The sequence below is a fragment of the Leptonychotes weddellii genome, chromosome 5, assembly GCF_054177405.1.
Source record: "Leptonychotes weddellii isolate Sample4059 chromosome 5, ASM5417740v2, whole genome shotgun sequence".
NCBI classification, from domain to species: Eukaryota; Metazoa; Chordata; class Mammalia; order Carnivora; family Phocidae; genus Leptonychotes; species Leptonychotes weddellii.
Genome location: NC_138373.1, coordinates 7,836,335 through 7,860,361, shown reverse-complemented (window position 1 = coordinate 7,860,361; position 24,027 = coordinate 7,836,335). Strand labels below are relative to the sequence as shown.

The 24,027-nt window shown below is 62.9% G+C and overlaps 1 protein-coding gene and 1 non-coding gene across 4 annotated transcripts; one reads left to right on the top strand and one right to left on the bottom strand.

Annotated features, from left to right (window-relative positions):
• Positions 1 to 569: 569 nt before the first annotated feature.
• SH2B2 (SH2B adaptor protein 2) lies at positions 570 to 23,416 on the bottom strand. 3 transcript variants are annotated; one of them, XM_081819445.1, is made up of 10 exons: positions 23,256 to 23,416; positions 22,302 to 22,406; positions 10,813 to 11,567; positions 8,365 to 8,466; positions 6,627 to 6,718; positions 5,232 to 5,323; positions 4,950 to 5,111; positions 4,255 to 4,463; positions 1,610 to 1,781; positions 570 to 1,085 (listed from the first exon to the last, which is right to left on the bottom strand). In XM_081819445.1, the coding sequence occupies exons 1-10, from the start codon at positions 23,296 to 23,298 to the stop codon at positions 742 to 744; spliced, it is 2,076 nt and encodes a 691-aa protein (XP_081675571.1). In that variant the 5' UTR covers positions 23,299 to 23,416; the 3' UTR covers positions 570 to 741. The 3 variants fall into 3 exon arrangements, with proteins under 3 accessions (XP_081675571.1, XP_081675570.1, XP_081675573.1); XM_081819444.1 differs by having other exon boundaries at positions 4,950 to 5,114; positions 23,256 to 23,413; XM_081819447.1 differs by lacking the exons at positions 22,302 to 22,406; positions 23,256 to 23,416 and adding an exon at positions 21,459 to 21,725 and having other exon boundaries at positions 4,950 to 5,114.
• TRNAE-CUC (transfer RNA glutamic acid (anticodon CUC)) lies at positions 12,657 to 12,729 on the top strand. Its single transcript has one exon. It is a non-coding gene; the product is annotated as a tRNA-Glu (tRNA).
• Positions 23,417 to 24,027: the final 611 nt, after the last annotated feature.

The following is a 24,027-nucleotide window of genomic DNA, read 5'->3' as shown; positions in this document are numbered from 1 at the left end:
AATCCCCCAAAGGCTAATGTGGAGGAAACCTGCCCCACCAGCCACTGACCTGCACTCCCCTACGGGAACACCTTACTCTCTCTTAGCCAGCAGCCAGGGACCAGCTCCTCTTGGCATTCAAGGCCCCCATGACTTGCTCCCCGCCCCGCCTTCACCGTGTCCTTGCATCAAGAGACCTCTTCCTTCTCCTCTTTCCCCTACCCTCTGCCACCCTGCATTCTTGCCCCCAAGCGTCTGCTCAGGTCACCCCTCACTCTAGTTCCATTAAAGCCCCCTCCCCCATCCCTTCCCTGTGGGCAGTTCCCCTGAGCCCTGCTGTGGGGCCTAGCACTTTAGCTCTATGCCTTCCTCAGGTACTGCCGGTTGTCTCCCCCCCTGGACCTCTCCCTGCTGGACGGGGAGCTGGGTCCCCTTAAAGACAGAGCTGGGTGGGGGCCGGGCAGGCGCCAGGCCACTGTGGGCTCAACTGGGGGGGGGGGGAGGAGTTGGGGATGCCATGTGTGGTACCCCCGCTCCGTCCCCGCAGTCCCCGAGACCAGGGCAGGAGAAAGGATGACAGGAGAGCCGAGTGCAGTCCCTAAAACAGGCTCTTTAATAACATTTATGTCTTCACTGAAGAGCTTCGCTTTTCTCACCCAGCGCCGGGCTGGGGCCGGCCGGGTCCGCTGGACGGCCGGATGGACGGGCACGGGGCGGCGGCGGGGCCGGGTGGCCCCAGGCCCTTGGCGCCGCCGCGCGGGGCTAGTAGAAGGAATACTGGTTCTCGACGGCGCGCGCGTGGCCCCGCGCTCCCTCGCCCGGCGCGGCCTCCGGGGGCTCGTCGGCGCCGCCGCCCCCCGCCTCCAGGAGGCGCTCGGCGCTGTTGCTGCGGCTGCGCGCGCTCAGCGGGCCGTCGGCGGGGCGCGGGGCGGCGGGCGCGGACGCGGCCGAGGACGACGAGGCGGACGAGGACGAGGCGCCGCCCGCCTCCGACGGCGAGGCGGGCGGGCAGGCGGCCGCGGCCAGGCTGGAGAAGTAGTGCTGGCCGGCCGGCTCGCTCCAGCAGGCGGGGGGCGCGGGCGCGGCGCTGGCCGAGGGCCCCGGGGCTGTGGCGGGAGAGCGCGGGCGCGTCAGGGCCCAGCCGGGCACCGTCGCCCCCGCTGTCCCCAGCGCCGGCGCGTCACACGCGGACGCGCAGACCCGCAGGAACGGGGTGGCCTGGCTCTCCTGGTTCCAGCCCCCCTCCCTGGATACCTAAGGTCACGGGGACGGGCGACAGGGCACACACAAACCCACGTGTGCCGGACCCCCTTCCCCGCGCCCCCAACGCTTCCTTCAGCAGCTCTGCGCTGAGCCCCAGCTCTGCAGGGGTCTAGGGAATCCCTCAGCGCTGCCTCTGAGCGACCACCTTCCGCCTGCCCCCAGTCACTCAGGACCCGGACCCGGTCCCTGCGCGGCCACTCTCTCTCCAACCCTGATGGCCCGGATTGCTTACAACCGCCCAAGACCTGGTGTTCATCCCACGGGGGCTAGCGGTGCTGGGCAGCAGCCTGTGGGGGACGCCCTCCCCATAGGGCCCACCTGTCTGTCCTCTTGAGCCATCACATAGGCCAGCTGGGGGGAGTCTTACCGGGTGGGGGGCCCTGGGCCCGCACGTAGCTGCGGAGGGTGATATCTGCAGAGCCCCCGGACTCCAGTGGGATCGGGTGGGTGTGGAAGTGGCGCAGCATGTCAAGCACGGACTGGAACCACAGGTGCTGTACGTGGCACTGCCCGTGGCTATTCAAGGACAGGCGCAGGTGCTGTGGGCACAGGACGGTGTGGTCAGTGGTGGCGGCCCGGGCTGGCCAACTGCTTTGCAAGCGCCTTTGAGGGTCATTACTAAGTCTCACAGAGACCATACGGGGCTGTGTCAGAGCGGGGGCACCTCACACATTGAGCCCCCTCTTAGGGGGTCACTCCGGTAGTGAGGATGGGGAAGGAGGGTAACAGCCAGGCTGGGGACTGAAGGGAGCCGTGCATTTAGTCCCCATGCTAGGAGCGCACGCATCATGCCCTTTGCACCCCCATCTCTAGTCTCCAATAGCCCCAGAAGGTAGAGATTGTAGTCCCCATGTTAGCGATGGGGAAACTGAGGCATAGGGAGGGAGGGAGTCACCCACAGTCACAGAGCTAGGAAGAAAACTCATTTGTGTGATTCTCCCACCCTGGCAGGCTAGGAGTCTGCCTGCTGTTCCTGCAGAGCTAAGGCCCGGGGTCCGGGGGGGCAGTAAAGACCCTGAGTCTAGCTGGGGAGGAGCGACCACACGTCCTTCTTAATGGTGCTGCAGCGGGAGCACCTGGAGCACAGGGAACAGGGCTGGTTCCTCCGTGGGTCTCCAGGGCCTGCATGTGACAAGTGCCACAGGGAGAGGAGCCACAAGCCTGTGGTCTCTAGTAGTGAGTCACAGGTCTCTGGCTTCAGCCCTGTTTTGCTCAATGTGTGTCCCGCAGGAGGAAGAGTGGCTGTCTCTGGGGGGAAGCTGGCCTGGCCACCTGCATAAAGGACAGAGAAGCCCTGGGGGTGGAAGGTGGTCCCATGAGTGAGTTCTGCCGCTCAGCAGGGCCAGAAATTGCCAGAACAGTGTGGCGAACCCAGGGAGCATTCCTGGCAGCCCAGGGCAAGGGCTCAGCTGGAGAGGAACAGCCTAGTGGGGTCCTACCACAGCCTCAAGTCTGGGTAGGGCCTTTGTGGGCATAGGCCTAGGCAGACTTGGGGCTCAGGGGGAAGGTGCAACTCAATTTTCGGGAAAACCTTCCAGACTCTTATTATCCGAAGGTGAAAGGCGCTGCCTAGGAGGTGTGCACGCAGTAGGCTGGAGGTCCCGCTCTACCCCACGACTAACTTGTCAAACCCTGGACAGTCACCCAGCTCTGAGAGGGCAGCAGCTGGGGCGAGTTCCAGGCTGGGTCATGCCCTAGGAAGGAGAGGAGCCTCCCACCCTGCTCCACCCCCCCCCACTCCCCCTCCCCGCCATGCCCCCGTAGAGGGCTGGGCACCATCCTAGCCTCTGGCTTGGGCACGAGTCAGATCCAGGCGCTCCCGGGAGGCCACATGAGGCGGTGCTGGCCCAGAAGGAAACTTCGGGCTGCCAGGGACAGCACTACACGCCCCGTTGCCAGAGGAGCTGGTAAGGGCAGCTGCTTCCCAAGGAGGCGCCCCGGGGGAGGTGCTGCGTCTTCCACGCTGCCGAGGAGAGATGCCCGCGGAGCCAGGGGAGGGCCTGGGCCAGGCCAGCCGGGGGTTGGGACACTGACCGCCAGGGCAGGGCTGGAGCAGGAGTCCTGGGGTGCCCCCTCCTCCAGCAGGGACGGACCGGAACCGTGTCCTGGGAGGAGCCGGGGCCGGGTCTGTTGCCTTACCGGAAATTTGGGTTGGTGGGGGGAGCGGGGTTGAGGTTCCTGCCCGTTCTGGTCTCATTGTAACCACAACCCCCCCCCCCCGACATCATTGACTTTTCTGTCTTATTTTCCTTTGCACCTTATTATTATTAGCACACAGTGTCCTTCCTCGAGAGCCCCCCATCTGGGCACACTGCTACCCCCTTGCTGTGCCCTGTCTGGATCTCCCTTCTTCACCTCGAGGATTCTCCATCCACTGCACACCGCAGGTCACTGACCCCTTATTCTGGCTGGTGGGGTCAGGAGAACCGCTTCCCCTGCAGACCCTGCACGGCGGCCCTGTGGCCCAGTCTGCCTCCTCCTCTCCTGCCCAGCTCTTGAGGCCCGCCTGTGTGTGCTTCTGTGACCCTGGGGCTGCCACGGGCCTAGCTCAGAGCTGGGGCTCAGGAAGGGTTGGTGAACCGACCTGAGCAGGGAAGGAGACGGGCTAGCTGCGTGTGGGTGGGGCAGGAGGGCCTTGGTTGACCTTGGCCCTGCACCAGCGTGGCTGTGGGCAGAGACCCTCAGAAGCCTTAGTGGTAAGCGATCCCCAGTGCATAGGGTCAAAGTGGAACCCTCAGAAGGGCCCGGCCTCCTGTGCGCTCAGCCACCAGTGGGTGACTTCCCCATCTGGATAATTAAGAAGCCACATCTAGGGCTGACCGCACCCCTCAGGGAGGTGTGTGGGGGGATGCAGGTGGGGTGAGGGCACGCCTGTGGGAAGTCATGCCTGCTCCTGGAGCACAGGACCAGGACCACCTCAGTACCCGTCCCTCGGGGCTGGCCACACTGCCCCCGTGTGCCCCGCCTCCCCCCCACTGCCGCCTCCCCCTCTCCACGCCCCGGCTGACTTGCCTTGGCCTTGCCCTGGAAGTTGAAGGTCAGCACGTACTCCCCAGGCCGAGTCTCACTCTGGCGGATCACGAAGAGGCCGTGGCTCCGGGGCCCGCCGGCTAGCACCAGCTGAGCTGCCCTGACCCGTGACAACGTCCCGTGGAACCAGGGGTAGTCGGAGAGCTCCAGCTCAGGCTCAGCCTCCGGCTCCGGCTCCGCTCCCTCCTCCCCTGCAGAGGGACGGGAGTGTGAGGGGCGTGGGGGAGCAGAAGGGGTGAGTCAACGAGAGAAGAGATGCCACAGCTTCTTGGGTATTTGCATGTAAAATGCTGTTTGACTATTCTTAGAACGAGTCAGGGAACCAACCCAACTCACTAGTTCAGCGTCTCAGGTAAACTGAGGCACAGAGAGACCGACTGTCCTGCAGTCACTCTCCAGTCAGCAGGAAACCTGGGAACAAGTCAAGTCTCCTTGTCCCCAACCCCTGGTTCCAACCTTTTACCCTCCACTCCTTCTTTTTCCATGGACTCGAGGGCCTGTGGGAGGGATCACCTTCCCGGACTCGCCCACAAAAGCCAGAACCACTGAGCTGCCGTGCAGTGTTCCCGATGCGATGGGACATCATGGCTTCTGAGGCTCAGGAGGGCCCCTGTGGCCTGGGGGAGGGGTGTGGGGGGGCAGGAAGGAGGCCCAGGGAGAGAAGACTGTGCGCACACCTGTATTATTGCTGTCCTGGCCGCCGCCACCCGAGGACTCCAGTGTCTCCAGGAAGGTCTCCAGCGGGACATGGACCAGGGACTCCCCGACGCCATCTCGGGCTCTGCTGTGTGGAGCTGTCACCACGGCTGCTGTTGTCTCTGGGGGCCGGGGCAGGTCCCCTGCTGGAGAAGAGGCGGTAGGGTGGGGGGGAAGCGCATCCGTCTGTCGGGCCATCCGGGCACCAGCACCCCCTCTAACCCTGCCCTCCCCCTCCCCCGGCCAGCTCCGCCCCCACCTACCATCCGTCAGCAGCTCACAGCTGCAGGAGGCCACTCGGCTGGCCAGGCAGCCTCCCCGGGTGCAGGACAGCTCAGTGTCTTCCTCACTGTCCCTGCGAAGGCAGGAAGGCACAACTGTGTCCTGCCATGGGACTCAGACCCCAAGCACGGGCTGCTCGCGGAGCCCCCAGTGATGGCTGACAGTCCCCATGGCCAGCAGCAGCCCTCTCCTGCTCGTCTGGGTCCCTCTGCCTCCACGTCCCTCTGTCCCAAGCCATCAGCTTGCTCTGTGGCCACCAGGGACATGCCTGGGCCAAAAGGAGAGGTCTCCGAGTGGGTGCAGTCCTCCTTGAGGCCACATGAGTCCTTCCCACTGACCCACGAGGGGCTGGCCTCCTCCTGGGACCCCAGGGGGTGTCCCTCAAATGATGGCAGCGCAGCTCCCTTCCCTGCCATGGCCTTTGCCTCCCTGTCTGTGACACGAGGTGCCTGGGACCCAGCCAGTTCCAAAAGACTGCAAAGTGAGGTTCACCTTCACAGGGGCTGGGGGAAGAATTTGCAGGGTAGATGGCTGGGGGGCAGTGGCAGGGGACGGATCACAGCCATTTGGGGGATGGGGCAGGGAAGGGGGGCCTGGAAGGCACTCAGGCCTTTAATTGCACTTCCTCAAATGAAGCTGTTAATTAGAAAGCAGCAGCCCCTCCCCCCGGGCCTGGCTCACCCCATTAGCCAGAAGAGCCAAATGCTCGGCTGTTGGCCGGCCCGCCCCTCCTACTCCCGGCCTCGGGATCGCTCCTGGATCATGAAGCCAGGCTCCCCGCTGCTCCTCCTCACACAGCTGCCCAATACTGCCCTCTGCTCATTACTAGCCATGGCTCCCCATTGCCCCCGACCTACCAGCTTCCCAGGCTCTCATCACAGCGCCCCCCTTCAGCTCTACGCCTAGCTGCCCAAAGGCCTGGACATCCCCTGCGCCCCTCCCAACTTTGGCTGGGCGGTCCCCTCTGCCTGGCTCAGGCCGGAGGAGGAGGGGAGTACTTCTACCAGTATACCTTCTCTGAGCCCCAGGGCCGGATTCAGGGCCTTGCCTCTGTTCTGCCACCTCTGGCCCTTTGGGCTCGCCCTGCCACTGCCCATGTCCTAGTGCTCTCAGATTCCTCTGGAGTAAGGACAAGTCCCAGTCCGACTTTCTTCCAGCTCCCTAGGCCCTGGCCCTGTGGAGCAGGCTCCAAAGAGCCGATTGGGGCTGGGGGTCCGGATGAGCCTGGCCAGGACTGCCATGAGAAAACCCATCTCCCAAGCTCAGCTCCCGCCCTCACCAGAAACCTCACCCTGTAAGGGCGGGGGGCACCACGGGGCACTACCTGGCCGGGCCCCCACCCCATCCACCCATCCTGGGGCCACCTGGGCACTCACCCGGGGTCCACGCAGCCCTGGATATCAGCCACCCATGAGTGCTTCTGCAGTGAGTCAATGGTCTCCAGGATATACTCAGCTCCATTCTCGACCTGCGGAGGGGGTGGCCGGGAGTCCAGCCCTCAGCACAGGGCTGCAGACTCCAGGGCAAATGGCTCATCCCACCCCTCCACCGTGGGGGCTCACCGGTGCGGGCAGCAGGGAAGACAGTGTGGTCACCATCGGGCACCACCCCAAGCCCAGGCCAGGGTCCCCGGGGCAGAGCCTTGGCCGCACTTTCAGCAGCCCCTCCCTCCTGGGCCCAGCAGTGGGGATCATGGGGGATGATGTCCAGCCCCACTGAGCTCAGGTCCTCGGGCCCTGGAGATGCAGCCTCTGAGGAAGCCACGCTGACCTGGTACCCCGGAGATGGGGTGAAAGAGCATCACAACCCTCAAGTCCAAGAAGGGCCGGCTGGCCTAGCACACGGAGCTGAGGGGCTCCCACACCTTAGGGCCTGGAACTCTACCTCTGTGCCCCATGCCACTGGGACAGGCAGTGCGCAGAGCGTCACCCCGCCCACATCTGATGACCTCTTCCTGACGGCCCTGTGAGGGAGGCGGTAGGTTTTCCCCACTTTACAGAGGAGAAGACTGAGGGTCAGAGAGGTCGGGTGACTTGCTCACACCCGCACTCAGGGGCAGCGCCGGGACCCGAACCCAGATCTCCGTGATGCCAAGGCCCCGGGCTCTCAGCTTCGGGTGTGTCTCCGGTGAAAATGCAGTTGCTGCCTCCCAGCAGCTCAGAGCTGGGAGGGGCCTCAGAGACCACCTTCCACCCCTGTCTGACTAGATGGGGAAACTGAGGCCCAGAGTGGGGCTGGCAGGTGAGCCCCTCTGCCTCGGGGCTCCTGGGTGCCGTGGGCAGCACGGTGGCCAACCGGCTGTCGGGGACGAGGCTCTGGGCCTGCCTCACCCAGCAGACAAGAAAGCCAGGCAGGGAGGGACTATGTCCTCAGCCCCCGGGGGCCTGGGGTGACTCAGGGTACGAGGTTGGCAAATGTTTGCTAAATGAATAAGGGAGTTTCGTGGCTAAATAAACAAGGATGAGTAAAACATAAACCCAACGAGGAGCCTGAAGAGGAGGGTGGGGGCTTCACGCCTCTTGGGGTGGGTGGAACCAGGCCTCCTTGGGGCCTTGGCTTCACCAACACCCAATGCTTCGAGGAGGCCCAGGGCCACAGCCCTGGCAGCCTGGAGCCGTGTCCTCAGCAACCCAAGCAGGCCACCCTGGCGAGGTGGAGCCTGGGAAAAGGAAGAGAGCTGCCCCCAGACCCACCGGGGTGCCTCCCCGCCCACCCTCCATTGCCTTTGTGCCCTCCGTGGGACCAGGCAGGTTCCCACACTCCAGTGCCCAGGGACGGGGGCATTTGCATAAGTGCTGCGGGCTGTGGGGTGGGTATATGCTGGTTCCAGTTGGGGAAGGGAGGCAAGGAAGTGAAACTCAGGGGAGCTTCACTGGGCCAGGGGGAAATGGGAACGGGGGGCCCCGAATGGTGGGTGACACCCAGAGCCCGCGGCGCTATAGCCCCAGGCCCGGATTCAAGGCCTAGCTGTGTGCCAGGCGTCTGCGGCCGGTCCAGGGCCCTGCGGCAGGCTCCTCGCCCTCTCTCCCGCCGCGGTAGCCTCTGGCTGTGCTGCCCAAGGCGGAGGTGGCCTGGGGCGGCCGGGGGATTTGTGGGGCCGGGGGTGGGGCTCACCTTGAGCACAAACGTATTGTCTTTTTCTGGCATCTCCAGGGGCATCGTCGTGCGGACCTCGATGATGGCCGAGAGAGGGATGCTGACCTTGGGCCTGGAGGCCTGGGAGGCGAGAGGAAGGGGCAGTGAGAGAGTCACCCAGGGTCTTCTGAAAGCCTCTGCACCCTCCCACCCCTCAGAGGTCAGAGCCGCCCTCAGCTTGGAGCACCAAGGCAGCCCTGGCTCTTGCTCACAGGTGGGTAAGTTGAGGGAGTTTCTGGGAAACAACGGGACCTCCCCACACAGTCACGTCACAGACAGAGCTGGAACCCAATTCTGAGTCTCCCACCTCTGAGCCCTGAGGGGAAAATTCCACCCGGGCTGCCCTCCTGCCCTGCGTACCTACCATGTCTGTAGTTTTCACATTTTTGACCCCGACCCAGATGCGATAGATTTGACATCGTGACCCACTACATATGTACTTAGTTAAGAAGGTCTCTGAAACGTCTCACCAGACAATATTTATCCTGTGTGTGATGGAGTAAGCGAATTTCTAGTCCATCCTAGTTCATTTGAGAAAAAAAAAAATGCTGCTCTCCCCCTTTAGAGCAGACTTTCCAGAGCATGGCTCTGGGGTCCCTGACTTAGAACAGGACTCCTGGAGAGGGGCAGGGCTGTGTCCCCGGGTGGAGGAAAAGGGACCAGTGTGGGGTTGAACCAAGGTGAGCTGTCAGGGCTCCCAGGGAGGGCCGCTCTGTGTTAGGCCCTCCCCACTCTGCTCCAGGGCTCCTGGCCACGGCCCTAAAGTCCCCCAGGGCTGGCTTGAGATTGAGCTTCCCGGCAGGGCTTGGGCTCCAGAACAGGGACTTTCTCTGGAGGAAAAGGGAAGGGCCGCACGCTGGGTGGGCAGGCTGATGGGAATTCCTGGTAGCACTGGCCGCCAGCCAGTGGGGGCAGGGCTGGGCTTGGAGCAGGGACTGAGGGCCTCGGTGGACCAGGGCAGGCCATCCTGCTGGCCAGCGGGGCCGGGGCTCAGGGTCCCGGAGTAGGGAGAACAGACACAGATGGACGGTGCCGGCCTGGTCTGGGGGCTTTAGCTGGGCTCCCGCTGGCCGGAGGGGCCGATTCCTGCGCCCGGCCTTCGAGACGCGGCTGTCCGAGCTCAGTGAGTGGCCTCTGACCCTATCCAGCCACACTTCATCCTTCCCATTCCCTGGCCAGGGCCGGCAGGCGGTGCCACCCCTCTGGAGCTGAGGCACGAGTGGTGAATGGTAGGACGGGCGAGACTTTTTAAAAGAGAGGTCCCAGCTGCTGCACCCCTTCCCCCAAGGGCAGCGGACGCTATTTACGGCCGGGCAGCTGTAACTGCCACTCAGGCCCAGAGGCATTGAGCCCTGGGCCTCTGTCCTTGCCCTTTGGGCGACTCTGGGCCAGCCCCACCCCGCCTGCCCTACTCACCGGGCCTCGGTCTCTGACAAGTGGTGGAGCTGGGCTTAATGGTCTAGGATTTCTCTCAGGGGCCTAACGGTGGGGGCCTGGCAGGCAAAAATCCTTTGGGAAGTCGGGGTCCTATGACTCAAGGGAATAAGTGTGTCCCCGGGAAATCATCTCTCCAGAGTCCACGCAGCTCGTGGGCGCCCAGCCTTGGGGAGCCCACACCCTGCCCCTCCAGCGGAGAGAGAGGCAAGGAGGTGCACCCAGAGTCTGACAGCCTGGGAGATGGAGAGAGGCGAGAGGCTCAGGGTGACTAAAGGTGCCGGGGAGTAGGGAGGGCCGGGGGGGGGGCGGCGAGGGAGGGCTGGGTGGTTCTTGGGGTGCTGCCAACTGCCGCACCAGCACAACCTCCCACCTTTCCGAACCTCCCAGCACACAAGTAGCTCCCACCTCCACGCTCCTCCATTCTCAGGACCACCAGGGTGGTGGGTATAATTAGCCCGGCTCTGCCACCCACCAGCTCTGTGACTCTGGGCAGGCCACACCTCCTCTCTGAGTATTCCTTTGTTCTCTCTTCCATGACCTGGGGATTGTGATGCCCACCCTGTGGGGGGCCTGGGGGGATGAGATTATGCACCAGGCTTAGGGCTCGGTATGCCGTGTGCCCTCAGAAAATGGGCACTATTGTTACAATTATTCCCACTTTCCCAACAGGGCAGGTGTGCCACCGGGGAGGAGGCCCATAGCCGCCCCCAGGGCTCCGATGGCGAGCCCCCAAGCTGGGGAGGGGGCATGGTGCACTCAGGTGAGCAGCAGAGCTGGAGACAGCTAGCTTAGCTTTCAAAACCTGGGCCAGGTAAGGGCCACCCACCAGGGGCTGGGCTGCAGCCTGGGAGCTGCACCGGGGACCGACACATTTCAGGCGCCCTCCCTGTTTGGGAGGCTCCAGCCACCCAGGAGCCCCGGATGAAGGATGGAGGAGGGCAGGCCGCCCTGGCACCCTCAGTTGCCCCCCACGCTGGGCCGGGCGCTCACCTTGGGTGGCACGAAGAACTCGAGCCGGAAGCGCTCGCCGGCCACCGCCCTGCGCAGGAGCAGGCGACACTTCTGCCACTGGGCCGTGCCGCCCGGGCCCGTGGCTGCGTCGTCGGCCACCATGAAGCGCAGCGCGCCCTCGCGCTGGATGTCCACCAGCTCCACCTTGGCCGCCAGCGTCCGCGACAGCCGCAGGCGCCGCGTCCACTTGTCGCGCGGCTCGGCGGGGGGCTCGGCGGCCCGCGGGCCGGTGCCCGCGTCGGGCTCGGGCGAGGCGCGCCGGTGCCACATGTCGCGCACGCCGTCCACCACGCACAGGCTCATGTTGCGCAGCGAGAAGCCCTTGCGGACGCGGGCCTTGGCCGCCGCCTGCGCGGACACGTCCTCCGAGCTCCGCGAGTGGCCGTAGGCCGCCGCCTTGAGTGCCGCGGGCCCCGACATCTCGGGCTCCATGGCGTCGGGGGGCTCAGCTGCCCCCCGAGGCGCCGGCGCGGCCACCAGCACGCGGCGCACCTCCTCCCCGAAGACGTCCAGGAAGTTGGCGGCGAAGTGGCGGGAGAAGGAGGCCCCGGCGTCGGGCGTGTCGTAGGCCGGGTTGTCCCGCAGAAAGCGGCAGAACTTGTGCGCGAAGTCCACGGCGGCCGCCTGCGCGTGCAGCTCGCAGAACTGCCGCCAGTCGGGGACCGGGGCGGGGGCGGCGGCGGGGCCGGGGGCGGCACCATTCATGGCTCCCGTCCCATGGCAGCCCCCTGCGGCTGTGGGCGACAAGAGCGCGGGGTGACTCTGGGACCTCAGCGCCCACCCGGCCCCTCTCCCCCCGGGACTCCCTGGGGCTGTGTGTGTGTTGGGGTGGGGTGCGACATCATGCAGCCATTCAGAGCAGGGAAGGATGGCAGCATCTGCAGGAGGGGGTTCCCTCCCCCCGTCACACTCTTCAAACGGCATTCTCGAGGTCATTTCTGGGGCTGGCGGAGGCTGCGGTCCCAGGTGCCTTGATTTGGGGTCCCCACGAGCCTCCTGTTACCCAGCTTCCCAAGCAGATCTCTTCTGAGGGCCCCTAAAGGTGGGTGGACAGGAAGGAGTCGTGTGCACTCCTCCCGGCTCTGCCTTTGAAATATGCCAAGAACTCAACCTTTCCTCCACTCATCATCCGGGCTGCCCTCCAGGGGCCCACATGACCTGTTCTCTCCCCTGCGGTACTTTAGCAGTCTCTTCACTGGCCCCCAGAACTTCAACTCATCCCCTCCCCCAGTCTATTCTCCACCCAGGAACAGAGTCATCACTCCTAAAACAAGACAGATTAGGTCCCTCCTTTGCTCATAATCCTGCATTGGCTCCCATTCCACTCAGAGTAAAAGTAGAAGTCCCACCCATAACACCCAAGCTGTCACATGATCTGCCTCCACTTACCTCCCTGAGCCTATCTCCTGCCACTCTTCCCACCCACTCTGCTCTGGCTGCTGCTGGGGCCCACCCCAGGGCCTTTGCACCTGCAATTCTCTCTTGCACTTGCCTGGAACGTTCTTTCCCCCACACTCCCGCACCTCCTTCAGGTTTCTGCTCATCTACCATCTTGTCCAATAGCCTTCCCTGGCCCCCACTCTACTGAGAGTAAGGAATGCTCCTGTTCCACCCAGCGCTGGTGTCTGCATGCCCTTGGATTGCTTACTTTTCTCTGTGGTGCTTATCCCCATCTGACATACCATTTGTTCCCTTGCTTGGTTGTGTTGTCCTACCCCCCACTCCCCACCACACCCTTGCCCTGAGAATGCAGTGTTTTAAGTGGGCTATGTCCCCAGTGCTGGGCACATGGTAGGCACGGTAAACACTGAATGAATGGGGGCGCCTGGCTGGCTCAGTCGGTAGAGCATGCGACTCTCGATCTCAGGGTTGTGAGTTCAAGCCCCATGTCGGGTACAGAGATTACTAAAAAAAATAATAAAACACCGAATGAACAAATGGATGTGTCCAGCACACGTTCACACATGTGAGGGGATGTGTCAGGCATGTCACAGCTGTCACTGCCTAAGCCCTCACATGGGGCCCGAGAACACGCAGCTCATTAGTGACGGGCCTGGGATCCTCCCCCTGACTCCAGGACCCCAGGGCTCACCTTCCAGTGTGGACCAGGTAGGACCCGTTTTTCATACTGGCACTGAAAGCACTGCGTCCTCCGACCTCTTTCCGTCCCCATGGTCTGCACTCTTCCCACCTTCTGGAATGCCGTGCCCTCCGAGCTCCCATCCAAACCTGGCTTTCCTGAAGAGGCCCCGATGTAGGGACTCCAGCTTGCTCCTGTTCCCAGGTCCATCCAGCCTATATTACTCTGGCTCGCCAAACTACTGGTGTGCCCAGGCATTTGGGGGCCTTGCCTCCTTGTCCCCCAAGGTGGCCACCGCTCCTGGGGGCACAGGTCCAGCCCGCTGTGTTTATATATTCCACCCCTGCCCCTAGGCCAGGGTGAAAATTACCAGTGGGGAGGAAGTGGGGTGATGAGGTCCTGCCCTGCCTTGGGGAGTCCCTGTCTGAGGGGGGTCAGCCTGGTGTTAGGGGAACTGAGACAGAAGGTCATGCCCTCACCTGTCCTCCCAGGATCCCCACATTTCCCAGCATGGCCCTTCCCTCAGAGCTCCTGGGAGCACCAGCTCATCTCTCCTCTGGGATCCAAACTCTGTAATTAAATGCCTGGTAAAAAAATAGCTGCCCCACTTCTACGAGATCATCTGCGGGGCCTCTGGGCCATACAGCACCGTGGGAATTCCTGCTCACCTCGGGGCAACCTCGGCCATTGATCTGTAGTCAATAACCACAGGACAGCCCCAGGGAGGAAACGGGCCACTTGATGAGGCTACTTAGCACAGAGGACAGTTTTCCCAACCGGCAGGGCTGCTCAGAGACTCCTATCCGGGCCTGAGAAAGAGGGTGGCTGGGAGTTAGGAAGGTTTCCTGGAGGAGGGGGGCTCTGCGTTGGCCTTTATGACAGTGAAGAGGGAAGCGGACGAAGACTGACCTTACTGCAGGGATGAACGGTAACTGGGAGGCAGACTTTCAGGACATAGTGGGTGGGATTGGGGGAGAATGGGGCCTGCTCGTCTTCCTTTCTTCATCTGGCTAACTCCTACTCATCCTTCAATAATGAATCCAGGGGCCACTTCCTCTAGGAAGCCTTCCCTGACCTCCCCCCTGCCTCCCCCCACTATGTGGCATGAGTGTCTCCTCCAAGCTCCAACAGTCCCCTCCCAGAAGCCCCTCTAGCAAGGTGCCAATTACCGGGTGCTCCAGGTGTCTGTTCCCATGTCTGTCTCCCCATGTAGCATAGACACTCCTTGGGGGCAGAAGGCAGGCACGAGGCATATGCCAGGAATGAGGGTGGAGGTGGGAATGCACCTGCCACCACCACCACCGAGGCCTCTAGGGAAGGTGGAGAGCCAAGGCCTTGTCCTGACTTGCTGAGGAGGCACATTTTGGGGGTGGGAGTGGGGAGAAAGCCCTGCAGCTAAGCCTGTGAGGCTCTGTTCCTGTGCTCCAAGCCCACCTACTCACCCAGCAGGACCGTGCTCCCCACAGTGGCCTTTCCTCCCCGTTCCGCCAGGAGGCTCGGACTGGGTGACACAGCAGCCTGGGAAGCCAACTCCCACTGTAAACACCCATCTGCCCCACCTGGGGCTGGGAGGAGGTGCGGGGGCAGGCGGGGAGGAAAGCAGTCCCAGTGGGCATATTTGCACATCAATCCCTGGTCCTCCTCATTCTTCCTGCGGGATGAAGGGGCAGAGCAGAGGGACAGGGCCCTGGGGGGAGGCTCTCACAGCGTGCGTCCCAGCTAGTCCTCACAGGAGCTAGGGGTGGGACTCAGAGAACTTGCCACGGATATGGTGGTTATGGCCCTGCCCTGGGTAGGGACTGGCCTGGGAGGCACTGGGAGGTTAGGCCTGCCTTGACTTCCCCTACCCACCCTTGCTGGCTGGCCAGGAACCTAGTAGGCCTGAAGCCCAGCAGCCCTCAGTGTCCCCTGGGTCTAGCAGGAGGGGCTACACGGAAAGGACAGGGGTTGAGCCTCCAGAGGTCAAAGTTAAAGCAGCAGGGCCAACAGGGAGCCCTGCACAGAAAGTGACTTTCTGTGAAGGGGAGGCCGCCGGCCACAGAAGAGGGCTCAGCCCCAACCCAACTGCCCTTGGAGCCAAAACTGGGGATGAGACCAAGTGCAGGGATCTTGGCTGACCTGGGTTCAAGGCCCGACAGCCCCACTACCCTCTGGGTGAGTGACGCTGACCACAACTCCCACCTCTGAGCCTGCTTCCTCACTTTAAAATAGCGAGGAGGGCTACTCCTCCCTGGAAGGACAGCACAGGAGACGGTGCACCGTTATAATCCATGTGCGGCCACAGGCAGAGCCGGGGCCCCCCGCCAACCTCTGGGTGGTGAAGCCAGGAGGCTTTTCCAGCCCTCTCTAGGGACCAGCCGGTGTGTTACCCAATTAATGAGACAGGGCCCTCCCCCATTCTGCAGGTGACCAGACCCAGATGTGGGAAAAGCAGAACCTCAGGGCGGAGGGGATCCCAGAGGTACTAGGAGCAGGGCGGCCGAATTCACCCCGGCCCCTGCCGTCTGGTTGGCCTGGAAGGTTCATGGATGAATCCTCCTCCAGCGGCGCCTTGGGGACCCCCCTAGGTCTTTGCCCCTGCCCGGATGGCCATCCTCACTCTACTGACTACTCAAATTCTCCTTGGCACTTAGACTGCGTAAAACCTTTTCTTCCAGGAAGCCCCCCTACACTGGCCCTCCCTCCCTGAGCTCCCATGGCCCCAGTGGTCCTTGGCCCTCTTGCTTCTGTGGGCAGGGTCCCAGTTCCTCCGCCTATGGCCCCGGGGAGCCAGAAGAGACTTGCTGAGTCAGTGCGGGATGGCGCCAGACTGGACAACAGTGGGCTCGCCGTCTCAGGCCAGGCCCTGCGTCTCCTCAGGCCTTGGCTCCCCATCAGTGAAACGGGGTGCTGAGCAGTGGCCTCCAAGGCCTGGGGCGGTCATGGCCCTTGGACGCTGACGACTGGGGCCCCACTGTCACCCCCCTGGGACCAGGGACGGGCAGGGGTTGTCTCTCATCTTCAGGCTTCTTCTGTGAAGACAGGGGTGGGAGACAAACGGTGCCCACGTGGACAGACCGCCCTCCCCTGATGCATCACCCCGCGGGTTTCGAGGCTCCGCTGGCCTACCTGGCTCCTGTTTTTTTTTTTGTTCCCATTTCACCAGGGCCGGCGCATGATGGGAGGGAGCGTCCGGGAGGCGAGATGGGGGAAGCCTAATCAAGTCCTTGCCTGTCACCTTTCCAAGCCAAGGATTCTCCTAACCCCGCGGCCAGGAACCCAGATGGGAGACCACCCCCCCCACACACCCGGTTAGAGGCCTGGGAGAGGGGGCGGCTGGCCTTCTGGTGGTAAAAATAGCACTCACAACTGGAATACAAAAAAGAAGGCCAATCATCAGCCCCTGCCACACGCAGTTCCGGACCCCACGGCCAGGTCATTCCTTAAAATATTGATGAGGCAGCCTAGCCTCCCCCGCTAATGGGCCGACGACCCATCGATCCAACCCGCAGTGGGCAGAGACCTGGGGGGGCAGGAGGCACCAGCCTGGCCCACAGCCTGCAGGGGCCTCGGGGCCTTGTGTGCGGGAACCCCAGCGGGAGCTTCTACCACCACAGGAGACGATCTGCCCCCAGGGAAGGGAAGGAGGCCCTGCAGGGCAAGCTAGCCACTCAGCACCCCAAAAAGCTGTCCTGGGGGGCTGCCCCTGGGTAAGCTCATCCAGCACCAGGGTCCTTGACCCTTCTCCTGCCCCCTCGCTCAGCTCCGTGCTCAGGGGAACACCCAGACAGCCAAGAGGCAAAAGGGCTGGTGAGGGTCAGAACTGAGGGTGCCCTGTTCTGTGCTGGGGTGGGCAGTGACCCCCTAAGAACCATTCATGATGGGGAAACTGTGGTCTCTGCCTAGGGCCCCCCAACACAAGAAGAGAAGACAAGGCCTCCCTCAGCCTCAACCATGCCCATTGATGTCCTGTCCTCCAGGCTTCTCAGGATGGACCTGGCCTGGCCAACCCAACCCCACCCTTGACCACGAACGCTCCTTCTGTCCTCTGTGGGGTGGTCCCCTCCAGCCCCCACAGGACACAGACCACATCTGGGCTAGTCCTTCCTCCAGGAGTGCCTTCCGCCTACGGGCTGGCTGCCTGAGTTTCCCCCGCGGATGGAGACACAGAGTACACAGCGCACATTCCCTGTGTCACTGTTGGGTACTTGGGTGTTGGCTCTCTAGTACCCGCCCCCAGCGCGTCCCTCCAGGGCAGGCTCTGAACCAAGGCCTCCCGCGAGTGAGGTGTGGCTGGAATTCCCCAGGCCTCCCACACAGAATATCTGTGCTCACCCCATGACCCCGGAGGAGGCCCAAGTGGGCATCATTTCTGGTCTTAACAACCTTGAACCTGCTAGGACTTTGCTGCCGAGTGGGTGTGGGAGGAAGGCGCTCTGGCTAGTGACAGGGACAGGTGCAGAGTAAGAGCCCTGGGGGCTCCTGCCCTGTATGGGTAGCAGGGGGTTGGGGGGAAGGGGGCTCAGGTGGGCCCGGCCTTTTGGAGCAGCAGTGTCTCTAGCAGGGAAGGGGACCGTCCTGCCTCCCACACGAACTGCTTCATGGTCCAAGGCCCATGCTGAGGAGCAGCGTTGGGGGGCGGCCATCAAGAGCTGGAGCAGCTCTGGGCTCAGGGCCGCCCCCCCCATGCCTTTCACACACAGCCAGCCTTTGCCAACTGAGGGAGGGCGGAAGCCCTTTTGGTGAGCCCCTGGGCTTTCACGGATGCCCCCGATCTGGACAAGCCCTGCTGGCTCTGGGACCTGCAGACCCCCGGTCCTTGGGGGCCCCACAGCTGCTCCCATCCCAGAGGCCCCACTGCCTGCCTGTGCCCCCACCTGCACATCTGGTCATTTGACATGTGGGACGGTGGAGAAGGTTAACAGCCTGAGACCTCGGGGCGCCTGGCTGGCTCAGTCAGAAGAGCCTGCAACTCTAGATCTCAGGGTTGCGAGTCTGAGCCCCATGTTAGGTGTAGAGACTGCGCACAAATAAAATCTTAAACAAACAAACAAAAGTCCTTAGGTAATTGGTTAAGGAATCAAAGCTTTGCTTCTATTTCATGAATGTTCTGCCTCCATTCCTCTTGTCCTCTCACTGCTCTGAGCAGATAGCTCCTCCCTGGTCTCCCTGTTTCCCACTGTCCCCGCCAACCCCCAACAAATCCAGGCTCCACAGTGTGGCCAAGGTCTTTTCCGAGAACCCACATCCAGTTGAGCTATGTCCCTGTTTCAGACCCTTCTCCCCTCACATCTTCCCCGCCAAGAGAGGATTTGCCCATTGTACAGATGAGTAAAGAGGGTCCTGGCAAGGGCAGTGACTGACCTATCATTCACTGGATTTGCACTGGCTTCCCACTGTGTGCCAGGAGACATGCTGGGGGGTTCAGCGCCATAGAATGGGCGAGAGGGAAGGGTGGAGCCGAGTTCACATCTGTCCCTTTCTGCAGCATGCGCTACTCAAAACAGGGCCCTGTCCCTGGGGAGCTCTCCTCTGAGAGCATTTGGGTGGGGGGGGCACCCAGGCCCCACCTCAGGAAAAGGAAAGGAGATGCCCAAACTGAGAAGGGGCATGCTGACAGGCTGGAGGGCAGGGGAGTCCAGAGCTGGGCCCTGGAGGAAATAGAAGTCAGATGAGCAGGCAGTGGGGCCCAGGACAATGAGCTATGCCGGGGCCTGGGGGCTTAGGAGAGAAGCCCATCCTCCTTCAGGAGCACCTGGTGCTGGACAGTTCCTGGACAGCTGTAGGTGGAGTGCAGGCTGGGATGGCTCCAGCTGCACTTGCCCTGCCCTCCCTGGGTATAGAGCAGAGGCACCCCCTCTCCAACCTCTAAGTCTCTCCCAGTGCCTTGGATCTCACCTAGGCCTGGATTCATACCCTTCCCAGACCTCTCTGGCCCAGCCCCTGCTACCTGCAAGACACCCCCCTCAACTCCTACTACCCAGCCCACCAGTCTGCCTTCTGACTGTTCCATGACATCCATACCAGTGACTCCTGAGACCTCCAATACCCCCCCTCAGTTCTGAGTATCCCAGACCTCTGGGTACTAACAGGTGCTTATAAAGCTTCCTTGGGTCTTTCTCTGAACAACTGAACTCCCACCCTGGCTGATCCCCAGGCACCTCAAACTCACCACTTCCGAGTTCTATTACATCCTCTTCCTCCAACCCCTGCTTGCTCTCTGCTTGGAGTCTCAGCACCCAGCCCGGCATTGCCCCACCTGCTCCCACTCCTCTGCCCCAACAGCTGCCAGGCCCCTGAGCTGGTGGAGGCCTTGGGAACACCCCCTTTGTCCTGTACCCGCCTCCACCCTCCGCCTCCACCCTCACTCTCCTGCCCCTCTACAATAGCATCAGACCATGACCCCCCAGCAGGTGTTATACCCACCCCCAGGTAGGCCCTATCCACAGAGGGTCCGAAGTATCTGGAGAATGGAGCCCAAATCCTGCATCATCCAGAGGAGTCAAAAGATGCTATAATCCTACACACTGATGCCCTGCCTTGATCTGCCCAAAGAGGTGTGGGCTATAACCTCCTCTAGATAGAGGAAGGTCTGAAAACAGACCTAAACAGGTGAGGGGGAAGAGAAACTTCCCCAAGGCTCCAAGGATGCCACCGCCCCTCGGTCCCATGTGGACAATGAGGAGCAGGAAGCGAGGCAGGCTCCAAGAACCCCATGGACACAGTAGCCAGGAGACCCATGGCACCTAAAACCCTAATTCCCCACAACCCAGGCTAGGTACACAGGCAAGAGGTAACGACCAGGCTCTTGTCAGAGACAAGTGGCTTAGAGGCCTGGCTTGTTGGTTGAGTGGCTCTGGCCCAAGTCATTTCACTTCCCTGATCTGTTTCTTTCTCTGTAAGATGGGGATAATAATAGTCCCAAACCCACAGGGCTATTGTGAAGATTACATGAGACTTGGCACATCAACTCAAAACCAAATGCTCAGTCTTGGGGGAAGCCCACTCTTCGTTGTGGTTGTGTGTGTGTGTGTGTGTGTGTGTGTGTGTGTATTCTCCCTAGGAGACCCACTAAGGAGGAAAGAAGGGTTTAGAAAATTTAGACACATTTTCCACAACAGGTAAGAGGAAAAGCATGTATATAGAAACCCTCGAAGACTTAGAACCATTCAACTAACCCGCTTCAGAATCTCTTGCCCACCATCACGCACGCCCTCTAGAGGGAGAGAGGAGTAGAAGGGAGCAGTTGGTGGGAAACTCTGCCTTCCAGACCCCCATAAACGCCCTGACTCATGCCAGCCTAACAGCACTGACCCTACTGCCACACCTCTCCCAAAGTTCCTAGGGCTGGAAGGTTCTAGGTCACTCCCCTGACCAGTCGCCTCCGGGATGGAGCAGGGAGGCCAGGAAGGAAGAAATCTGTTTAAAGTGGCCACAGAGTTGGGGGAGGGGGGGTTCAGGTCACGTCCCCCATAGAGGCAACCAAAACCTCTTAGGGAAACCTCCCCTCCCTCCCCCTGCCCTCACTCACCCCATGATCAGTGGCCTGTGTTGGAGTGGACAACTCTTGCTGGTCACCCAGCTAGGAGGGAGGCAGCACCATCTCCATTTTACAAGGTACATAATGGAGGCTCAAAGTGCAGAGGCAGGGTTCAACCCGGGTTTGACTCCCAACCCTGAGGTTCTCCCCAGCACCAAGTCGGTGTGAACACCGATTCTGGCTTATCCACGTTCAGTTACTCCTGAGGCTGGCAGCCCGATCCGCCCTGAGGATCCTAAGGGACCCCAGTCACTGCAGATTTCTCCCTCTGAAGACCTCACTTCGTGGGCTGATGAGGAGGCCCGGCCGGGTCCCAGCCTCTGCCTGGCCTTGGCGGGCTGGGTTGGCGCGGTTCCGGGCCGCGCGCCGCCCGCAGGTTCATCAATGGCTGAGGCCGAAGGGCCTGAATGGAGGGCATGAACCCGCCCCTTCTTAAAGGCGCCGGCCTCTCGGGCACCCGCAGCGGTCCTCCCCACTCTCGAGGGCGGTCGGAGAGCTCCCGGGGTAGGCGGACCGAACTGGTGACCGTGAGAAAGACGGCCTGGACCGAACGGAGGGCGTGCCGCCCCGGCGACTGTGGACTGGATAGGGTCCTCCCGGGGCTCGCACCCTCCTTCCAGGTTGGCCCGCCCCCCCCCCGCTCTCGCAGCCCAGGGAAGGGACGCGGGCTCCCTCGCGACGCTCCCCAGCCGGAGACCCCTCCTCCAGGGGGCCCGCTGCGCTCGCCCCACCGCGGGCCCTGGGCCCTAGGAGGGGGCGGGGGCGCAGCTGCTCCGGAGGCGGCTCGGCCCCTCCCGCTACTCCCGCCCGGCGGGAAGCGGGGGGGGGTCGGCGAGTGGGTCCCCGCCGGGGGCGCATCCCCTCCGTCGCGCTCCCTCCCACCCGCGCACACAAAGACGACACGCGCGGACCAGGGCGCGTGCGGCCGCGCTTCCCGGGGCAGCCGTGCGCACACACACGCACGCCCTCAGGGACTGCCCGGGTCTGGGGAGATGGTCGAGGGAACTGAGGACAAGCAGACCGTACCTACAGGCGCTCAGCTGCGACCGGGCGGGCCGGGGCGCCGGCGGAGCGCTGCCCCGACCGCGGCCCGGCTCCCGGGGCCCGGCGGCTCATGGCCCGCGGCGGGTTCGGGCTCCCTCCGGGCGGGCGCCGGCGTTGGCTGCGGCTCCTCCTTCCCTCGTCCGCAACCTCGAAGGCTCGTGCGCTCCTCGCGGGCCCTGCGCGGCCCCGGCTCGGCGGTCCAGGCGGCCGAGCCCCGCGCGCTGCGAGCCCAGCCCCGCGCCGCGCGCGCCCCGCCCGCTCCCCTCGTGCCCCCCGCCCGCGCGGCGCGCGCCTCCTCGGCCCCGCCCCCGGCGCGGGCCCCGCCCCCCGCCCGCCTTGGGCCGCGCCGGCCCCGCCCCCGGCGCGCCCCCAGGCCTCCGCCGAGCCTGAACCGCGCCCGCGGCTGGTGCTAGCTAGCTTCCTTGGGGCTGCGGCTGCGGCGGCCGAGCCCTGGGGCTCAGGGGGTTAGGAGCTGGCCTGCAGCCGCCCCCTTTGGGGCGAGAGTCATCCCCCCTGCGCGGAAGCGTGCCCCGGGAGCGCGGTGGGTGGGGGCCGGGTGGGTGGCCCGAATAGTGGGGTGTATGGGGGCGTGGGCGCCCCTTTGGGATGGGCGCCAGGCGGAGGCCGCCGCTGTCCTGGACCTTACGCCGCGGGAACAAAGGGAGCCTCGAGGAGGCCCAGATGTCGCAACAGGGGAAGTCGACGTCTGGTTCTCATAAATCCCGAGGGCGAGCACCACGCCCTCTCCTTTCGGCGCTCCCCCTGCCGGAAATAGCCCAAGGGCTACAGGGCGGGGAAGACCCGAGCACTGCCCCATCTACGCACCTTCACAGTGTCGGGGAGACGGGCGCCACCCGAAGAGATCTTCAGAGGTCAAACGGGGCTGATGGGGGGCAGACACAGCCCTGGCTCCTTCACCATCGCTGGGTTCTGCAGCCCCAAAACCCAAGGCATAGGTTAGGGCAGAGACCACTCTGGCTAAGAAAACAGACTCCTGCTGGTCTTTGCGGAGCAATTGTGGACTGACCCCTGGCAAGCTGGGGCCTCCAGGAGGCCAGAAAGGGGTCCGGGAGTAGTGGGAGGGCAGCTCAGACATCAGACCTATTGCTTGCTCCTGCGGAGAGGGGGCAGGGCGCCGGAGCTCCTTCTCCCGTCCTCTCCTTTGCCTCCTGCCCCAAGCCCTCAGCCCCCACAGGTGGTCAGATCAGTTCTCCCCGCCCTTACTTAGCCTTCTGCAGCTGCTAGCTGAGAGTGCCTCCATCTGTTGCCCTCTTCCTCCCAGAGTGATCCCTGACCTTTGTGGAGAGCCCTTTAACCTTTCACAAAGCCCTGTGACCTCTGATTTCCCAGGAAGCAGGACAGGCAAAGGGGTTTTTATCCCAATCTCGGAGATGCAAAGGGTGGGCCTAGAGAGGAGCAGTGGGTTGGTGAAGGTGGAGACTGGCCTGGAGCCCTCGCTTCCTGCCCCCCAGCCCTGGGCTGCCCTCTTCCAGGGTGCTGAAGCAAGGCGGGTCTCGTCGGAGGTCCTGGTACCTAGTCTCTTCCCTTCCACACACACACGAACTGCCCTCTCAGCGGGACCCGGCCAGCAGACGCTTAATGAAAGCTTAGACGTGGACCGGCTATCGATTGGAGCCACACAGAGGCCTCTACTGCTGGCTGGGAACCAGGAGGTCTATGAATGAAGCCGGGAGAGCTGGGAGTGTGTGTGGGTGGCCTGGCTGTGGACCCCACCCTTCTGGGAGATGGGAGAGCCTGCCCCCCCCCCCACCCACTAACCTGGTTCTGGGTAGTGGGTTGAGCTGTGCCGGTGGGCTGTCATTGGCCAGGGAGGGTCCTGGGCAGGACAATAGCTCTGATCCCCAGGGAGGAGGAAGTGAGGAGGAGCCAGCTGTTTGTGACTCCGACCCACAAGGAGGAACTGGTGGGAGATGTGGAAGTGGTGGAGGGTGGAGGGTGCCAGTGATTGGCCAAGACCAGCTCTGTCATGGTAACAGGAATGAGAGTCAGGGAAAATGGGTTCATCTGGGGTCCCTGATGGGGCAGATGGTGAGGGGTGCTGAGGATGGGACTCCAAAGAGGTGCCCCTGGATGTATAAGCTCTAGAGTGTTCAGGACTAGAACTGAGACAGGGATAGTACAGGGAACACTGGCCCGGTGCACTGTGGGGTGGGAGTTGGGTGTGGAGCCAGCTTCAAGGGCCACATGGCCAGTGGGGTAACGCCAGCCACCACAAACCAAGAGGGAGCCCCTCGGTCTGGGTGGGAAGAGACCCACATGAGTGGAGCTGGGCTAGGGCTGACCGGTGGCTCGGTGCAAACCCGAAACTCAGGGGGCTTGGTGGGCATGGGCTCTGCAGTGCCTGGCAAGCAGGAACCCAAGGGAAAGGGGCACAGAGTGCATGGCTCCAGGGCACCCAGAAAGGGAAGGAGGGATTCCCCAGGAGCTGACATCACACTCCGACAGGCATCACACATCCAAATGCAGCCTGATAGGTTTTTTTTGTTTTTTTTTTAAAGGAATAGATTTCTCTTTTTGATCGGGTTGCTTA

Bases quoted from the DNA above. Each gene is read 5' to 3' on its own strand.
- SH2B2 (XM_081819444.1), bottom strand. From the start codon at position 23,298: ATGACAGCCCACCGGCACAGCTCAACCCACTACCCAGAACCAG. The intron at 11,568-22,301 runs GTGCGTAGATGG...TGTCGCCCACAG, and splicing joins GTCTCCCCGACACTGTGAAG to CCGCAGGGGGCTGCCATGGG. The intron at 6,719-8,364 runs GTGAGCCCCACC...CCCCCTCCGCAG, and splicing joins ACAATACGTTTGTGCTCAAG to GTCGAGAATGGAGCTGAGTA.